The sequence below is a fragment of the Phaseolus vulgaris genome, chromosome 5, assembly GCF_051622355.1.
Source record: "Phaseolus vulgaris cultivar YP4 chromosome 5, ASM5162235v1, whole genome shotgun sequence".
Taxonomy (NCBI): Eukaryota; Viridiplantae; Streptophyta; class Magnoliopsida; order Fabales; family Fabaceae; genus Phaseolus; species Phaseolus vulgaris.
The window spans coordinates 38,611,732-38,628,784 of NC_143502.1; the positions used below are offsets into that span (position 1 = coordinate 38,611,732).

The 17,053-nt window shown below is 30.4% G+C and overlaps 2 protein-coding genes across 3 annotated transcripts; one reads left to right on the forward strand and one right to left on the reverse strand.

Annotated features, from left to right (window-relative positions):
- The first annotated feature begins 1,567 nt into the window (after positions 1-1,567).
- LOC137835693 (putative glucuronoxylan glucuronosyltransferase IRX7) lies at positions 1,568-4,359 on the forward strand. Of its 2 annotated transcripts, XM_068644308.2 has the most exons (4): positions 1,568-2,393; positions 2,480-2,841; positions 2,934-3,184; positions 3,311-4,359. In XM_068644308.2, the coding sequence occupies exons 1-4, from the start codon at positions 2,132-2,134 to the stop codon at positions 3,789-3,791; spliced, it is 1,356 nt and encodes a 451-aa protein (XP_068500409.2). In that variant the 5' UTR covers positions 1,568-2,131; the 3' UTR covers positions 3,792-4,359. The 2 variants fall into 2 exon arrangements, with proteins under 2 accessions (XP_068500409.2, XP_090158965.1); XM_090302839.1 differs by lacking the exon at positions 1,568-2,393 and having other exon boundaries at positions 2,694-2,821.
- A 3,827-nt stretch (positions 4,360-8,186) lies between these two features.
- Positions 8,187-10,766, reverse strand: LOC137835694 (xyloglucan endotransglucosylase/hydrolase protein 31). Its single transcript, XM_068644309.2, has 4 exons — positions 9,968-10,766; positions 9,736-9,836; positions 9,409-9,626; positions 8,187-8,994 (listed from the first exon to the last, which is right to left on the reverse strand). Exons 1-4 carry the CDS (start codon positions 10,194-10,196, stop codon positions 8,634-8,636), a joined length of 909 nt encoding a protein of 302 aa, XP_068500410.2. The 5' UTR covers positions 10,197-10,766; the 3' UTR covers positions 8,187-8,633.
- Between the last annotated feature and the right edge of the window lie 6,287 nt (positions 10,767-17,053).

The window sequence follows — 17,053 nt, forward strand, 5'->3', positions numbered from 1 at the left end:
TGATTCTTCTAGTAAGATTATCCCACGTTTAACGGGAAAATTACTATTTGCACCTGCGTCATGATGGTGAACTATGGAAATGGACATCACATCAGCATCTGTGAAAATACCTATTTTGAGCAATACTTCTTATAATGTGGGCCACAAGAGGTGAGATATTGGGCTGTTTCTTCCTGCAACTCCATAGCTTATTCCAACACCCTAAAGATGAGGTGAAAAGATCATTTTATTTTTTTAAAAATCTATTTTGGATTTTACAATAAAAAATGTATATTTTCTATTTATACCTACCAAATTGTGGAATCTGGAGTATTTTTTTTTTTTATTTAAAAAATATATGAAAGGTATTCTCAGATTCAAAAATACATTTTTGATTTTGTTATCCAAAATACTTTTCAGAATCAATAATTTAAAATGTATTTTGTTTAAAGAAGCTCGTTCTAGATTACAGAATCCAATATATTTTTAATTTTATAATTTAAATTTTTTCGAATTATCTATTTAAAAATGATAAATAACAGTAGAATAAATAGTATTTTTAATATTTTAAGGAGTTTGCAATTGCAGTCAACATGAACTATACATTGGGGTACGTCTAGTTTTGTTATGTGTAAAATACAAATATATGAATTTAATTTCAAATTTAAATTATTTTTAATTCTTTCCGTGGGTTCAAATCTTATAAAACTAAATCAATTTTGGAATAGGTTTATATGGACAAAATATATTTAGTTCAAAATGGATTTTAAGATCAGATTATATCTCTAAACCGGTTTTTAAACTTGGAATTTGTTCGCATAATTCAAAATTGAGTCAGAACTCTTTTTAAAAATGAATATTAAGAAAATGATTTTTTTTTGTTATAATTAAAACTAATTAAAAAAACTGGCTTTAGCGGAAACTATTTTAAAAACTAGATATGCAAGTTTTTTTAAAGAAAGAAACCTGTTGATATTATTTAATTCTTTTAGCCCAATGTATATTATAATGTTAGAAAGGGTGTACAAAATAATTATTAAACATGGTAAAAAGTTTTGTATTTGCGGATATATGTGAATAAAACTTATAATGGATATTAAATGTATATCTTTTGCGAATATTAATGTGTAATGAATACATATATTTTTAATTATCTATTTATTGGTAAACAAGTATATTCAACTGACAGATACTTATTATCTACTAACCATTATTAATCAATTTTATTTAGATATATTTAAAAAAATAGAATGATCAAAATAAAATTATTGAGAAGAGAAATATTATCATTAAACTTTTTAGGAATCTAATTATATAAATTTGTTTTAGGAGATTAATTTTTGAAAATAATTGAACTCATTATACTTTGTTTTTTTCTTTTAAATGTTAGCTAGGTGCAGCACTCCCTATGAATTCATGTTTCTTTCCAATCTTTGTGTTTGCCTCCATATCTGGTGACACCACTGTTCTAAGTTCAATGCATAAACAAATTCTGCAACTTTTTCCAGCTCAAACTCCTCTTTCAACGCTCCTTGTCATTTTTTAATTAGCTCTATTCTTTTAATAATATATTATTAATGTGTGTACTGAATCTCCAACATTTTTATCAATAATTTCTTAAACAGACATAAAGTTTCTACGGTTTCCAACCATTTCACTTCGCCACGTTACTGTGGTAGCATCTCGTGAGAGGTTCATATGATGTTGGGCTTATTAAAACCATGATGCAATTCTTAGGTTATAGTTATATAATAATGAAGATACGATGAATAAAATATGAGTAATAACATGGCAGCAAAGGAAAAACCGAAACCACATTGGACCAATCATTTAAGACGACAAATACTGAGAGGACCAAAAGCAGCACAGTGACCGATGCCCCCGCCGAGCTACATGCTCATCCATCATCGCCATGTGATCTCTGAATCAAACCCATCTCAGTTAAATTCACCTTCACTTTTTAGGGAAGAAGAATTGGATTTCGGAATTCCAAAGCTGCAACCATTTTAGTTTCAAAGGATTCGTTAAGATTAATAAATATATCCCCACTTGTTCATATTTTGGTGCTAAAACCTTTCTTCATTTCTTCAGTTCCACTTCTTCAAAGCTAGGTTGCTGCTATCTTTCTGTAAATGTTTTAATTTTAAAAGAAATGTCAGAGCAAAAGAAGCCCCCCAAAAGCAGGGTTATCTATGTTGGGATGAAGCTTCTGCACAAACCAGGGAACAAGCCTCTACAAGAGAAAAACAGTTTCTTTCATGCATATTACAAATGGGTTCTTTGGCTCTCTCTCTCCCTCTATTTCTTCACTTCCTATCTCATCACCAGCAACCCCAACAACGCACCAACCTCTCCCGACACATCCTCCCACGTTGTTCCTCGTACCTTTATCGACACCACAACCAACTCTCTAGGTAGCGTAACATAACACATTGTTCAGCATTTTCAGCTCAATAGTTCTTTGCTTTTGAAATTTATTTCTCTACTCCTTTCGTTGTAGGGGTGCTGAAGAATCTGAAGTTGTTCGTGTACGAGCTTCCTCCAAAGTACAACACCGATTGGCTCGCGAACAAGAGGTGTGGCAACCATTTATTCGCGGCGGAAGTTGCCATCCACAGGGCACTGTTGAAGAGCGAGGTTCGCACGTTTGACCCTTACGAAGCTGATTTTTTCTTCGTCCCCGTTTACGTTTCCTGCAACTTCAGCGCCGTGAACGGCTTCCCCGCGATTGGGCACGCGCGCGCTCTTATTTCCTCCGCCGTCAATCTCGTGTCCGCGGAATACCCTTTCTGGAACCGCAGCAACGGACGTGACCACGTCTTCGTCGCTTCCCACGACTTCGGTGCGTGTTTCCACAGCCTGGTAAAAAGTCAATGTCCCACATCGATTAAATATAATGTCTGATAAATTAGTCTCCTTTCTCGTTTTTCTGATTAACTTTTTGTGCTTTGAAGGAGGATGTGGCCATGGCTAATGGAATACCCCAAATTTTGAAGAACTCGATTGTGTTGCAGACATTCGGCGTTGTTCACAGACATCCGTGCCAAGACGTGGAGAATGTGGTCATACCGCCGTATGTTTCGCCGGAAAGCGTACGGAGCACGCTGGACAATTTTCCGGTTAACGGACCCAGAGATATTTGGGCTTTTTTCCGTGGGAAAATGGAACTGCATCCTAAGAATGTCACTGGACGGTTTTACAGCAAGTAATTACCAGTGGCCCCACTCAGCATTAATTAAACTTAAATGTAACGTAGTCAAATCATTAACTAATGTTGCCTTTTGGTTGAAAACAATTGACCGTTTTTTCCCTCTTTTTTTCTTCTGTGAAGGCGAGTGAGGACGGAGATTTGGCGGAAGTTCAACGGTGACCGGAGGTTTTACCTGCAACGGCACAGGTTCAGCGGTTACCAGTTGGAAATTGCTCGGTCGGTGTTCTGTTTGTGTCCGTTAGGGTGGGCTCCGTGGAGTCCGAGGTTAGTGGAATCCGTTGCGTTGGGTTGTGTGCCAGTTATCATCGCGGATGGGATTCGATTACCGTTTTCCTCCACCGTAAGTTGGTCGGAGATATCGCTGACGGTGGCGGAGAGGGACGTGGCGAAGTTAGGGAAGATCCTTGAGCGCGTGGCGGCAACGAACCTGAGTGACATACAGAGGAACTTGTGGGACCCGCGGACAAGGCAAGCCCTGCTTTTCAACAAGGAGATGGAGCATGGCGATGCCACGTGGCAAGTTATGGTTAGTTTGAGTGAGAAGCTTGGTAGGTCTTACCGAAGGTCTATGGTTAATAACGAATTAGAGAGTGACACGTAATAGTTGGGTATTGGCGTGGATTTTGGATTGGATATGGTGGTCTTTCTCCCACGCTCATGACAGCTGGCATTTTTTTTTGTGAAATTATTTTGTGTATATAGATTATTATAGATTATAGGAGTAGGTTAGGTTAAAAAAATTATTATTATTATTTTTTACTGTTTCTGATATATGAGTTGGCATGGAAGTGAAATGACGAAGTGAGGAAGAGTTTTTGGAAGTGGGAGAGCGACATGGTTGAGTGGTTGAGATGTGTGTCAGAACTTTTTAGTGTTTTTATTGAAAATTATGGGAAGTTGTGAAGGTGTCAGTGGTCACGGATATGGATGCTATGCTCTTTCTATGGCTATGGCTGTCAAAATCAAATGCTGAAGGAGAGAGAATCCAATATTAATTATGAATTGCATTAATTAAGTCATTAAAACACCCTTCAAAAAACTCTGTAAGCAAATTCTGACACTTCAATTTTACAACTTTGCATATAACGTTCGTCTATGGTTTCTACCTTTTCACCTCAGTGATGTATATTGGCGTTGGATGAGATAAGCCATTAATGTTGTGTTGTGTTGCCATAAGCTGCACGGATCATTGAAATGGTTGTAAACGTCACTATTGATGGCGACAGATAGTATAGGTTGAAAACCGAAAAATTAAAAATGAATTCTAAATTTTTATATCAATTTTTTGTATTTACTTTTATTAATTCAGCAATTTTATTTGAATTAAAAAAATTCTAACAAAATGGTTTATTATAATTAAATATAATATTATGTTTAAAATTCATTAGCAACTAACAAAGACTAATAAATATAACTTTTAAATACTAATTCACTTTATTTTATTGTAATTATTCTAATCAAAAGTACATTTGTGGTTGTATTAGGACACTATCCAAATTTTTGTGTTTTTTTATAGTAAAATGTGTATCTTATAACTCCTGGTTACTTATTTTTTATATCTCTAAATTTTAATTAATATTATTTAAAATCTAAAATTTATATTTTTTTTAAACTGATTTTTTTAAATATAATAGGATGATACTCAGTTAATTTTTTTTTATCTAAATTTCTGAATAGTTTTATTAAATTTCTTCTTAATTATTAGTAGACTTATAATTGATTTGTTAGATAAGTTATAATTTTTAATAAAAGATTAGACTAATTAATACTATATAACCCTCGGGCTCAAGTTTTTTTTAAGGAATATAGTTTAATTATACTTGAATTGTGGGCGAGTAAACATCAAATTATAAATTACTAGATTATTTTAAACAAGAAATAGGAGACAAAAATTCATTATTAAATGACGTACACATTGAAAATATTGATAAATCATATTGAAATCTATAAATCTTGTCGTGCATAAACTCGACTCATAAGTCATATTGAGATCTATAAGCCACCTTATACATAAACTCGACTTATAAGTTATATTAGGATCTATAAGTCACCTCATGCATAAACTTAGTTGATAAACCATATTAATATTATGGTCTATAAAGATACCTTATGTATAAAACTTCAGTGATAAATTATATTGGGTCCTATAAGGCATCTCATGTGTAAACTCAACCAATTGTCCATATTGAATCTTATAAGGCACCTCATGCATAAACTTGATTGATAAGTCATATTTGGGTTCATAAGTCATCTCATTTATAAACTCGACTTATAAGTCTTATTGAGGCCTATAAGCCTCTTCTACTCTACTCGTTGTTGTCTTGCCATATTTTGTCTTCTTAATTCATGAAGTACCTGCATTATTTGATGTAAGGCTGCAAAATATCATTCTTCTAAGTCTTAGAGTTGAAATAGCTCATAGTGAATTTAGGGTAATTTGACTTTTTACTCAATCAAAGTTTGTATTTTCCTCAAATTATTTCAAAACAATTAGTCTTTGATTTTTGTTTAAGATTCGACTAATTTTATTAAATATCTCTATTGATGATTAGTAGGCCTATAACTGATTCTTATATAAGTTACATTTTTTTTTATAAAGTGATCAGACTAATTAATGATACAATAATTATACATATTTATAATTTTTAAAATATGTTAATAATTTTGTATGGTAATTTTGAATTATACGATTACGATAAATAAATTTAAAACAATATAATATTAATTAAAACAAAAATTAGATTGTTTTTTATTTGATATTTTTTTAAAATATTTGTTAATTTTTTTAAAAAATGTTAAACTTTATTTGATTCATTACAAGAAAATCATTAAATAATAACTAAATTTAGAGACAACAAATAATTAGTCACTATATTAATTAAATTAGATACTAATTTAGAGAGGATTTTTTTTTTTATATCTAAAGTAGTTTCTATTATTAATAAAATTTATAAAATGGTTTCTAAATTGGTATCTAAATTAGCTACTAATATTTTAGATTATAATTTAGCCCCTAAAAGACTAATAGAGACTAATTTAGAACATAAGTAGTTAATAGTTAAAACCTTGATAGCTAATAGTCAGGTATCAATTTTGAAACTATTTTATAATTTTTTGTCAATAATAAAAATTATTTTAGATACTAATAATTTTTTAGTTTATAAAATGATCTCTAATTTAGTCAATAAAATGATTACTTATTTTGGTTATAATTTAGTCAATATAATGACTAATTATTTTGGTCTCTAAAATTAATTTCTATCTAATAATTTTCTTTTTGTAGTGATTCAAATTTGATATAAAATTAAAACCAAACCAAATCAAGTTGAAATATATTTATCTTGAATAATTTATTTTTACATTCATATTCTTCAAATGGTTTTTCGTGTGACAATAGCATATGACAATTGACTCCCTTGGAAACCAATTTCATTTGTATTAGGTCTCAAGTACCATAGCCAGGCTGGGATTTTGGGCCTCAAGGCCCACATATCTCTTTCCGGTTCATCCTTTGAAAGAGGACGGTTTCTCCCTGCATCTCCATACCTTCTTATCTCACTTCCATAAATTTTCGATTTTTCAAAAATGTCTCTCTATAATATTCTGAATTACGTAATTCAAAAGTCATTTTTCAAATTCGTAATTAGCTTATGGATTACATAATCCGGAAGCCCTTTTTCTTTCAAATTATGTAATTCGGAAGTCTTTTTTTAAATGAGTTTCTGGATTATATTATCCGGAAACTATTCTATAGAGGTGACACAAAAAGGATAAAAATGTATTTTAATATTGTGTATGGAAGTGACAGAAGAAGATATGGAGATGCAGAAAGAAATAGTCTTGAAAGAGAGCGATGGAAAATCCAATCGAAGCACTACTGTTTGGGTTTGACAAAAAAAAGAAGCTACGAAGTAATTTTCAACAAATTAATTTAAATTGATCAGCTAGTTCATTTATTTTTAGTTTCGAATTAAATTAAAATTCAATTTGATTTTCAAATTTATTCTTTCGTAACCTGAGTTTCAGTCACCCTATTAAATTTTAATTTTTGCCCTAACAAATTTGTTTATCTTTCTTTAGTATTTAGATTTTTGCTCTACCTTTTATATTTCCCCAACTAATTTCAACCTTCGTAGTGCTGCTATTAACTGTATTTCGTTGTTTTTACTTTCCAACATAATTATAGTATTTTAAGGCAAAAATAATAATTGGAGAATTCGTTTAAAAGTATTTCTATTTAGATTTGGTTTACACATCGCTTAAAACAATTAGATAAATAGACATTTTTGCTTGGTAGTGTAGTTTTTACACTCTCATTATATCAAAATTAAAGTCTCCACACACACACATACATTAATCAACTATATAACAATAATCAGAATATAAATAGAAAATGAGTGTTAATAATTGTAGTGTGATTTGCATTGTTCTCACCGTAGATGCTCTTTGAAATCCTGAATCCATTTTCGTTCATGTGACATTTGACAATGCCACAACTGGACAAGAAATAGTACGATAAAGTAATGTTTCTGACCACTCACAAGATGAAATTTAGAAAATTCAAAGCAAGAGACTGAGATGCAATTTACATAGTTCACATGATTTCATAGAAGTCTTTGTCAAATAAATTTTTACAGGTGTAACATGATAATTACGTAAAAATAGTATTTTTTAATACTTTCAAAAAAATCCGTGACAATTAAATTTTATCAGTTGAGAGGGGAGGATCATCATGAACTTATTCTTCATAATTATATTTATTTTTCTCTTCTCTGATTTCTTAAATGTTTTCCAGGTTCAAGCAATAGTCCTTGACACGGGCATTCTACTGACACAACAGAATATAAGATTAGTTATTATTTTGATGGAGTCACAGATTGAATAATGGTTTTGGTTGTCCGATTCTGCAACAAAAGTCCATAAGAAGTTTCCTTTCAACAGTTTACTTTCAGAGGGACAAAGGTCCTTTATCTCATTTCTGGTAACTAAATACGAATTAGGAAAACATCCAAATAGATTTATTTCAACAGGAAAAGACTAAACAACAGTGCATCACATTACAGAAACAACAAAAACATCACAATCTTTTGTGGGGGCACAAATAACATAATTACAGAAACAACGAAAATATCACAATCTTTTATGGAGGGGCTTGGATGCTCAGTGTTGTTGCAATTACACTTACCATATGCAATTCGGACCATCACAAAATCCACCCCCATGAACAAACTCTTCTGGTAGTAGGATGTGAAAAGTAAAAAAGTAACTTTGGAACATGCCAACCTCAACCAAACCATGATTTAAGCTGGCAGAGTTCAAAATAATTTTATTTTCAAAGCAACAAGATATTCCTTGTTCATTGTGTATATTGAAATTTTGCAGTTGTGCATTAAAGTTTAAGAAAGTATTTTCCTAACTTTAATCCAAATATATATGTTAAACCTTAACATTCTGGAGTAAGGGTGTGGTCTCTCCCAGGATCATGGCAATAGTCATACACCAAGTGGTTGTTTTGGACCCATTGCATTGCAGCAAGTTGCTGAGGACTCAGGCTTCCATGGCCTGATGGTGAGGCTGATGGTGGTTGGCATGAAGTGGAGGCTTCTGTGGTGCAACCTTCAAGTTTGAAATTTTGGTATTGACCAATGAAGGGTTGGTATTTATAATCAGCTTTGTATTTTCCACCCTCTGTGGCCCATGAAGATGCATCCCATATTGATCCGTACACATGCATTTCTCTTGTGGGGAACGTGGCATCACTCTTCCTAGGATACCTTCTTATTGGGACATCATCAACCAAAAATCTGCATATATTATTCCCAGTGTAAGATGATTAGATTACTAAAACTAGCAAGCAACACAGAATCCAGATTCTGCTAGATTTTATCATAATCAACCTACTCCCGTGAAAAAATACATTGTCATCCCATAATAAGCTATGAATGATTGATTGACAAAATGCACAGTTTTTCTCACTTTGAGAAACATGATAAAAAAGTTAATTGGTATATTTGAAAGGGGACCACCACATTCCATTATTGTATAGAAATGGCCTTTTCAGTGAAATATTTTAACCTACCTTATTTGCCTAATTGGCTAGCTAGATGATTCATTCTTATTATATAAGAAAAATGTTCACTAAAAAATTACAGCAAGGGCTTTAAGTTAGATTTTATAGGAAAATTTATGAGTATCATGGTAGTGCATGAAGATATTACATGATCTCACTGGGTTCCCATAGAATAGCATAGTTGTGAAAATCTTCTGTTGGGTCGAACCAAAGGTGAAACCTCATCTCTCTCCCTATAATATTCCCATCTCCACTTCCTCTGATGTATACATTTGTCTGCAAGACATATGGCTTATCTTGGGTGGTACCAAGGAATTCAATGTCTATTTCATCATGGTTTCCCGGGTAGTCTTGGTTGTTTGAAAGCTACAATTCCCAAATGAAACAACAAAGAAAAGCGACGAGTAACTATACATAGCATAATGTATATATACTCAATTTTCAACATTAGTTCAAGCTACAGATTAATCCTCACGTATAAAGATGTTATGACCCCTGCTGTATAACCAGGTTGAAGTTTAACTGCAGCACCAAAGTATCCAGATCGGTATGAGTGAAGTGACTTGAATCCACTCCCTGTGTTTCAAAAAAGTGCCAGTGAAGAGGTAGTAACTAACCAGTGATAATGAATAAACGGGACTTCAAATTTTAATAAAGAAAAATAAATAAGCATATGTGGTTGGGTTTATGTGAGACATTTTACATACCTGTGTAAGTGTCAAGCCAGATTGTTAATGACTCTTGGTCTAGTTTCTGATGCTGAGGTCCCCAAAGGTTTTTAAATCCCTCACCAAAGGTAACAGGACTAATTTTGGAACTAGGGTAGTAGCCAGGGAGAGGTGGACCCTGAGCAGTACTATAACGAATCACAATTGAGAATAAAAGAAAAGAGAAGAGAGAAACCAGGTGGAAGAAAGAGGAAGGTAGCAAGGACATTGTGGTAACCAGAGTGGCTCTGCTAAGATGAAGGGTGGGACACAAAATCAAATGGGTAGTTGGTGGTGTTCATGAAGAGTATGAGCACATTGTTAATATATAGACGGATTTGGAGGCCACACAGTGCCAAAAACGGCGATAACTTGGTTTAATAAGGAGTTGGGTACACGAGGGACTAGAGTTTATCTGGTTTATGATGATACATCAATCTATGGTGTGCTTTTCTACTTTGATTTCCTCTTGAGAAGGAACTTCCTTTTTTTGAAGTAAATAAATGTTTGTTATGCTTTGTCAATTGGGAAGGAGAAGAAAACTTGGAGGGTGAAAGACACATTAACGCTTACTTTCGTGACATTTATTTGGTGACCTTTGGAAATGTGACAAAGATGGCATAGATAGGTTTCGACATGAATGGTTCACCTTATCAAAAGCTTTTACATGTTATCATACAACACTTGGACAAAGCATATGATAAAGAGAAAAACGTCCTGAACTTATGTTTAGGAGGATGTGATGGGAATTGGGGTAGGATATATGGCCTCATAATGACACACATCAATGAGAGCTATCAACTGGTACTCCACACTTATTCATCAATATATATTTTCTTGCTACTGTATAATAAAGTAAGTAACAGTATTCTTACAATTAGCTTTTTGCAACAACTTTTCACATGCATTTCTTCTATCTCTTTTTTTGACATCACTCATTTTGTCACAAAGTTTTAGTCTAAATTGTTCTGATAATTTTTTGTATGGTGTGAAATTCAGTCTGATTGAAAAAAAACAGTTATACAGCTTCTCATCCAGAATACCAAGTTCTGAAACAATGAACCAGTACATTTAGAAACTATTATTTTGTACTGTAAAAGCACATTCATGAACTTGAAACGCGTATTTGTAGTAGAGTCTAAAAGTTTTAATAGTTGGAGGACTTGTTTCTAGTCAACACTTAGAGAGGAACTTATAACCACCACAACCTATTATATTTAGCATGCTTTGACTATTTTGATAATTGGAATAACCACATGAATAGTCTTAAATTTTCTTTTATTCTTGCAGTTTTTTCTATGCTTTCTACTAATGAGCTTCTGCTGATCATAAAAAAACAAACAATGTCAAATCTCAACAACTTCGGATCATTAAATACTATAAGTTGTGGTAGTTTTGTGAACATGAAAAGAAACATGGTTGATACTACCCTCCCTCCATTTCACTCACTTTTACCTTTCAGTTTAAGTTTTTGATACTTTTATTTGAAGTTTCTGATTTTGGCAGATTCTTTAAGTCCAAAGCAAGTAGTTTATATTTATTTAATGCAGAAAGTTGTTAGTCCATAAAGTGAGGATTAGTTTGACAAATAATATGGTTTAGGATAGAATTTGGAAAGATTAATGAAATTTTGAAGTGTAACAGCAGTGAGGTGACAAGATTTGACCTCATGCAGAAACAAAAGCAATCCACAAAGGATTATAGATAGGATTAGGATGCAATTGAAGAGGATTAGAGAGTGTAGGATAAAATTTGTTGGGTTGCATATTAATGTAATGAAAGCAACCATGGGAATTCATGGATTTAGTTAGTTGAAAAAGAGAAAACAATTTAACTACGGAAGTGGTTGTCCACGTTCTTTCTGATCTATAAAGGAAACAGAAGTGCATATCCCTTGTGTTTGGCAGCTCTGTTCCCTTCCATGATTTATGAAACAAGATAATTATCAGTTCATTTGGAAAGGAAAGGTATTCCACTCACGTAAATGCTTTTTTTGTTGATAATAACATAATATGTCTCTCTAATTTAAGAGCAATTCTTCCAAATCGTTACATCTTTTCTTCCTAAGCCATACCTCACTCATCTGCTTCATTGTTTTTAAGAAGGAAGAACTTTTGTTAACATTGCACAACCATTTATATATTTTAAACCATTTATATATTTTAAATTAAAACTTGTATGTGGAAAGAGGTCCAGGTAGTAGATGTTGCTAGGTGTATAATTGCTGATGTGTCGGTGTTCTTCATATTTCTTTAAGTCTCCTTCCTATCACGCTGGTGTTCGATCGATTGATGGGGTATTTGTAATTGCACTCCGGCGTTCAAGTCAGTGTTATGATTTAAGTGTGTTCTAGTAGAATGTAAATGTAATTTTTTTTCCTCTTTTGATTGCTTTCCGCTCCCGGCCAATACAAAAATTAAAATTAAAATAATTAAAATATTAATTAATTTGTTTGTTAAGAATGTGTTTAAACACTCTCAATGTATCATGTCCTTTTAAGAACCCTATTTTAATTCAAACATTGAAGCCTGAACTGAGTGTTTAACTCAAGCCTGAACGTTTACCTGAGAGAAGGAACAATTTTTGTGCTTAAAATTAGTTTTTTTTAATAATAATTTTTGGTAGTGACTGTCTTTTTAAAACTATACACTTGTATATTATAAATTAAAATTACTCTTTTTGTCTCTGAATTACATATTTTAATATATTTTTTTCTTGTCTCATGGAGATGCATTTAACATTTTTTTAGTTTTTTTAAAATTTTTTGCTTAAACTTTCATTTAAAAATAAAAAAATTAAAGCAATTATACAAAAAAGAAAAGGTACATTATTGTTATATTATTAAAATATTAATTAGTCGGCAATAACCATGTATAAAAGAAGATATTGGAGTGAATAATATGATGTAGAAACAAAGGTGTTGGTGGTGAGTGTGCCCTACAGCACTTTTTCATCTGGTGAGAAAACAAGAAAGTGTAGCAAAGTTGATGGTTGATGTAAACATTTTAGTGTGCAGTATGAAAATTGAAGACAATGGAACTTCAAAAATGTATAATGTGATGGAGCATTTGGTGTAAATAATTTAGAGACACTGTGTTGTTCTTTTCAAATCTCCCAACCCGCAAACAACGTGAATTCATCTGTATGCATCACCTTTACTCTCTCTTTCTGTTGAAGTCAACTACCCTATTTTTTAGTAGTTCATAATGCATGACTGCATAAATCTTTTTGAGTCAAGTTTTGGATTAAAATTTTATAAATAACAAAATGTAAATAGATAAATTCATTGAAGTCAAAAGGTGATTTAAATTTTTATATTGAGTGAACATAAATATAATTTTATTATGAAAAACTCCAGGAGTTGTTTGAATCCAATCAAAGACCCGTGGCTACAAATAAATAGTTATGTATTATAAAAATGGAATTGAGATAATTTTTTTTTATTTTCTTTTTTTTATTCAAATAAAAACAAAGAGTACGAAACACTACACTCATTCTAAAACTCTTGTTAAAAATACATAATGTAAAATAAAAAATCAATAAAAATTAAAATTAAAAATAAAATAAAGACTAGACATATATAAAGAGAAATAACCGAAAATTAATAAAGATAAAATTAATATTAATTTTTTTTCTATAAATCTTGTATCCATATCTTTTGTTATTATGAATATGATAATAATAATTATTTTGTGTAGGGTCTCTTGGAGAATTTGGGAATTGTGTCTCAAGTGGTTAGGGATTTATTTGGTATTACATTGTGATGCACAAATGCACTTTAAGATGTTTAAGCCTATGTTTGAAACATGCTATTTCTAGGTGTTGGGGGTGATTTGGGTAGGTATTATAGGCAAAATTTACAATCATAGGAATACGGTGATTTTTAAGAATGGACGTATTTATCTAGTTGAGGTTTTACTGTGGTACAAAGGAATACTTGGTCTTGAATTACGGTAAATGAAAGATTGGTTGATTTCTCTTACTCAGATTGGTGTTTGGAACCCTTTGTTGTATGAAATATTTGAGAGATTGATGTTTGGTGATTTATGTTTAACATTTTGTCCAGGTTTGGAAGTTGTGGTGTGTTTTGTGCAGGCTTTCTTGGCTTTTGTTTCTTCCTGGTAGGGTTTGTTTGATGATTTTGGTATTGGGTTATGGTAAAGGAAATATTAGTTGATTTATCCTACTTAGATTGGTGTTTGGAACCTTTATGTTACGTGAGATGTTTGAGAGACTGATGTTTGACGATTCTTGTTTAACACTTTGTCCAGATTTGGAAGACGTGGTGTGTTTTGTGCAGGTTTCTTTTTGGCTTCTATATCCCCATTGCAGGGTCAATTTGATGGGTTAGGCGCTTAGGTATTTGATTTAGTTTTGTTTGCTAATAAAGACTGAGTTTAGTTGTGCACTTTTGTGTTTTGTCTTGAGAATGTGTTCCTTTGAATGGTTGATGTAATTTTATATTGATGTGCTCTTGTATCTTGATATGGTATGTTATTGTAGCTGATGTGTTGTAATGTCTGATGGATTCCCATCTGGTTAGGTGATGTGTTGGGATTATTTGTAAAGGGTTGTGCAAATTTATTTTATTTATTCTTTGTTGATAAAAAGAAATAATTATTTGTTTGCATGTAGATGATTAAAAAATACTTTAAGTTTGTCACATAAAAATTATTATTAGACACATATTTTAATTTTTATATAAATATTTTATTTTATATGTTGCAATAATTTAAAATCATTGTTTTTAATATTAATAAAATAAATAAAATATAGTTTCAGGTAAAATATATATTTTTTAAAATTTTTTGTTCTTTTAAAATTTTGAAATCGTGATTTTTCATTCTTAATGATCTAACTATAAATTAATAGTATTTATTTGAAAAATTCTTAAAAAATTAAAATAAGTAACATTAGGAGATGATAACGCAAATATTAATACAAATTATTACACTACATGAAATAGAAATCAATTTTTAGATACCAAAATAATTAGTTACAATAGAAACTAAAATAAAGACCATTTTAGAAACTAAAAAAAAAATTGGTTTCTAAATTAGTTTCTATTATTGTTAAATAATTTCTAAATTGGTATCTAATTAGCAACTAAGGTTTTAACTACCAATTATTTAGTTTCTAAATTTGGTAGCAAAAATATTGGTTGCTAATTAGGTACCGGTTGGAGATCCCACATCGACTAGAGATGAGAGCCTTTCATAGTATATAAGTGAGTGCAAACCTCAACCCTATGAGCCGGTTTTATGGGATTGAGTTAGGCTTAAAGTCCACTTCGTAATAATACCAATTTAGAAACTAATTTAGAAATCAAATTTCTTTTTAGTTTCTAAAATGGTCTCTAATTTAGTTACTATTGCAACTAATTATTTTGGTTTCTACAAATTAATTTTTATTTCATGATTTTCTTGTAGTGTTACCTGAAACAATTATTTAACATTTCATTTAGAATATAAAGAATTAACAAATATAACATAATATAAAAAGCTAAATATAAATTTTAAAATAAAAATATAAAAAGGTAATACATATGTTATTAAAGTCACATGCAAACTAGAAATAAAACACTTATGGTAATCAAATGAGAGTGAATGGAAACTTCATTTTATATAAACTTCAGTTTTATAAGTTAATTTAAATAACTTTTTAATATATGTCTTAGAATGAATAAGATTGAGGTTGATTTGATTTGATTTGAAAGAAAGGTTTTTAGTTTGGACATTTTTGAAAGTGAATTAGTGCAATTATATAGTAATTGAGTTAGGCACTAATATTAGCCTTTTAATTCATCAACAATATTCTTTATCACAAAGATAAGCATTATGTCTTTATACATATTAGAAAGATTAGAAAGAGTGGAAAACAATGTTACGCTTCTAAATCATTTCAACTTTCTTAACTTTTTAGGGCTTCCACTCATGCATTAAGGATTGTATCAAATATATATGATTTTCTTATTTTACATATTTTATATTATACTATTACAGTGTGTGTTCATGAATCTAGAATATAATTTATATATTCAAAAATATTTTTTATTTACTACAAATTTTAATCGTACTATAATTTATATTTTTAAAGTATTTATTTACTATAGATAATTTTAATTGTATAAAATAAACATTTGTTTTACTCTATTTTTATTCATTTGTTTTGTCAAATTGATATTTGTGAGAAAACTAGTTAATGTAAAAATCTAATACATACATCATAAATATCTTATAATTTATTTATGATTCTCACATCTTATATATTCGTTTATAATTATATTAAAAATACTTTAATTCTTAAAGTATATTTTTTAACTTTTTTTTTCAATCTTTCTCTTTCTAATTTATTTTATGGTCGACATGAATAAAATTTATTACGGAAAAAATCATATATTTTTTTAATCATCAGGTTAAAATTTTATTAATTTTAAAAAATATATATAACCTTTGATGACTTTTTTATTTTATTAAATCATATTTAAATAAAAAAATCCCAAAACTATTTCAATAAATTATATTATTTAATTAATTTACATAATTTTTCTTAACACTAAAAAAAAACCTTTGCAAGATTTGTTAGAGACTTTAAGAACTTAAACAATTAAAAATGCAGTGTAGGAGATTGCATTGCCTGTATTTGAAGCTTATCATAACAAACCTAAGTTTTAATTTAATCAATATTATTTTCAACCAATATGAAAGCATTAAATATGAAACATAGGGGTTTGCTAATTATGTAATTAAAGAGTAAGATGAGAGGGAATAATAATAATAATCTGATAAAAAAAAGGAATAATAATAATTGCAGAAGTTGATTAAACAAATTGCAGAGCCATTTGGTTTTCGTGGCCCCATATGCTATTTCAAATTCTAAACCATGGAGATCAGATATGAATTATTGCATGAACAATATTTTATTTTCTTCTTACCTAAATTAGCATCTTTATTTTATAAATATATATATATATATATATATATATACGTAAGGATCTAGAAAATAACCTTAGAGTAGAAGTGATATATTTTAAATGATACCTGAATATTTTATTATTAAAATGAAAATGACATATAAATAGAAAAT

What these genes read in the sequence shown, in the direction of transcription:
- LOC137835693 (XM_068644308.2), top strand. Translation starts at nt 2,132, where the DNA reads ATGTCAGAGCAAAAGAAGCCCCCCAAAAGCAGGGTTATCTATGTTGGG. An exon ending in GTGCGTGTTTCCACAGCCTG is followed by an intron (nt 2,842 to 2,933) that starts GTAAAAAGTCAA and finishes TGTGCTTTGAAG; the next exon opens with GAGGATGTGGCCATGGCTAA. An exon ending in ACTGGACGGTTTTACAGCAA is followed by an intron (nt 3,185 to 3,310) that starts GTAATTACCAGT and finishes TCTTCTGTGAAG; the next exon opens with GCGAGTGAGGACGGAGATTT.
- LOC137835694 (XM_068644309.2), bottom strand. Translation starts at nt 10,196, where the DNA reads ATGTCCTTGCTACCTTCCTCTTTCTTCCACCTGGTTTCTCTCTTCTCT. An exon ending in GGGTCATAACATCTTTATAC is followed by an intron (nt 9,627 to 9,735) that starts GTGAGGATTAAT and finishes TGGGAATTGTAG; the next exon opens with CTTTCAAACAACCAAGACTA. An exon ending in TGGGAACCCAGTGAGATCAT is followed by an intron (nt 8,995 to 9,408) that starts GTAATATCTTCA and finishes TAATATATGCAG; the next exon opens with ATTTTTGGTTGATGATGTCC.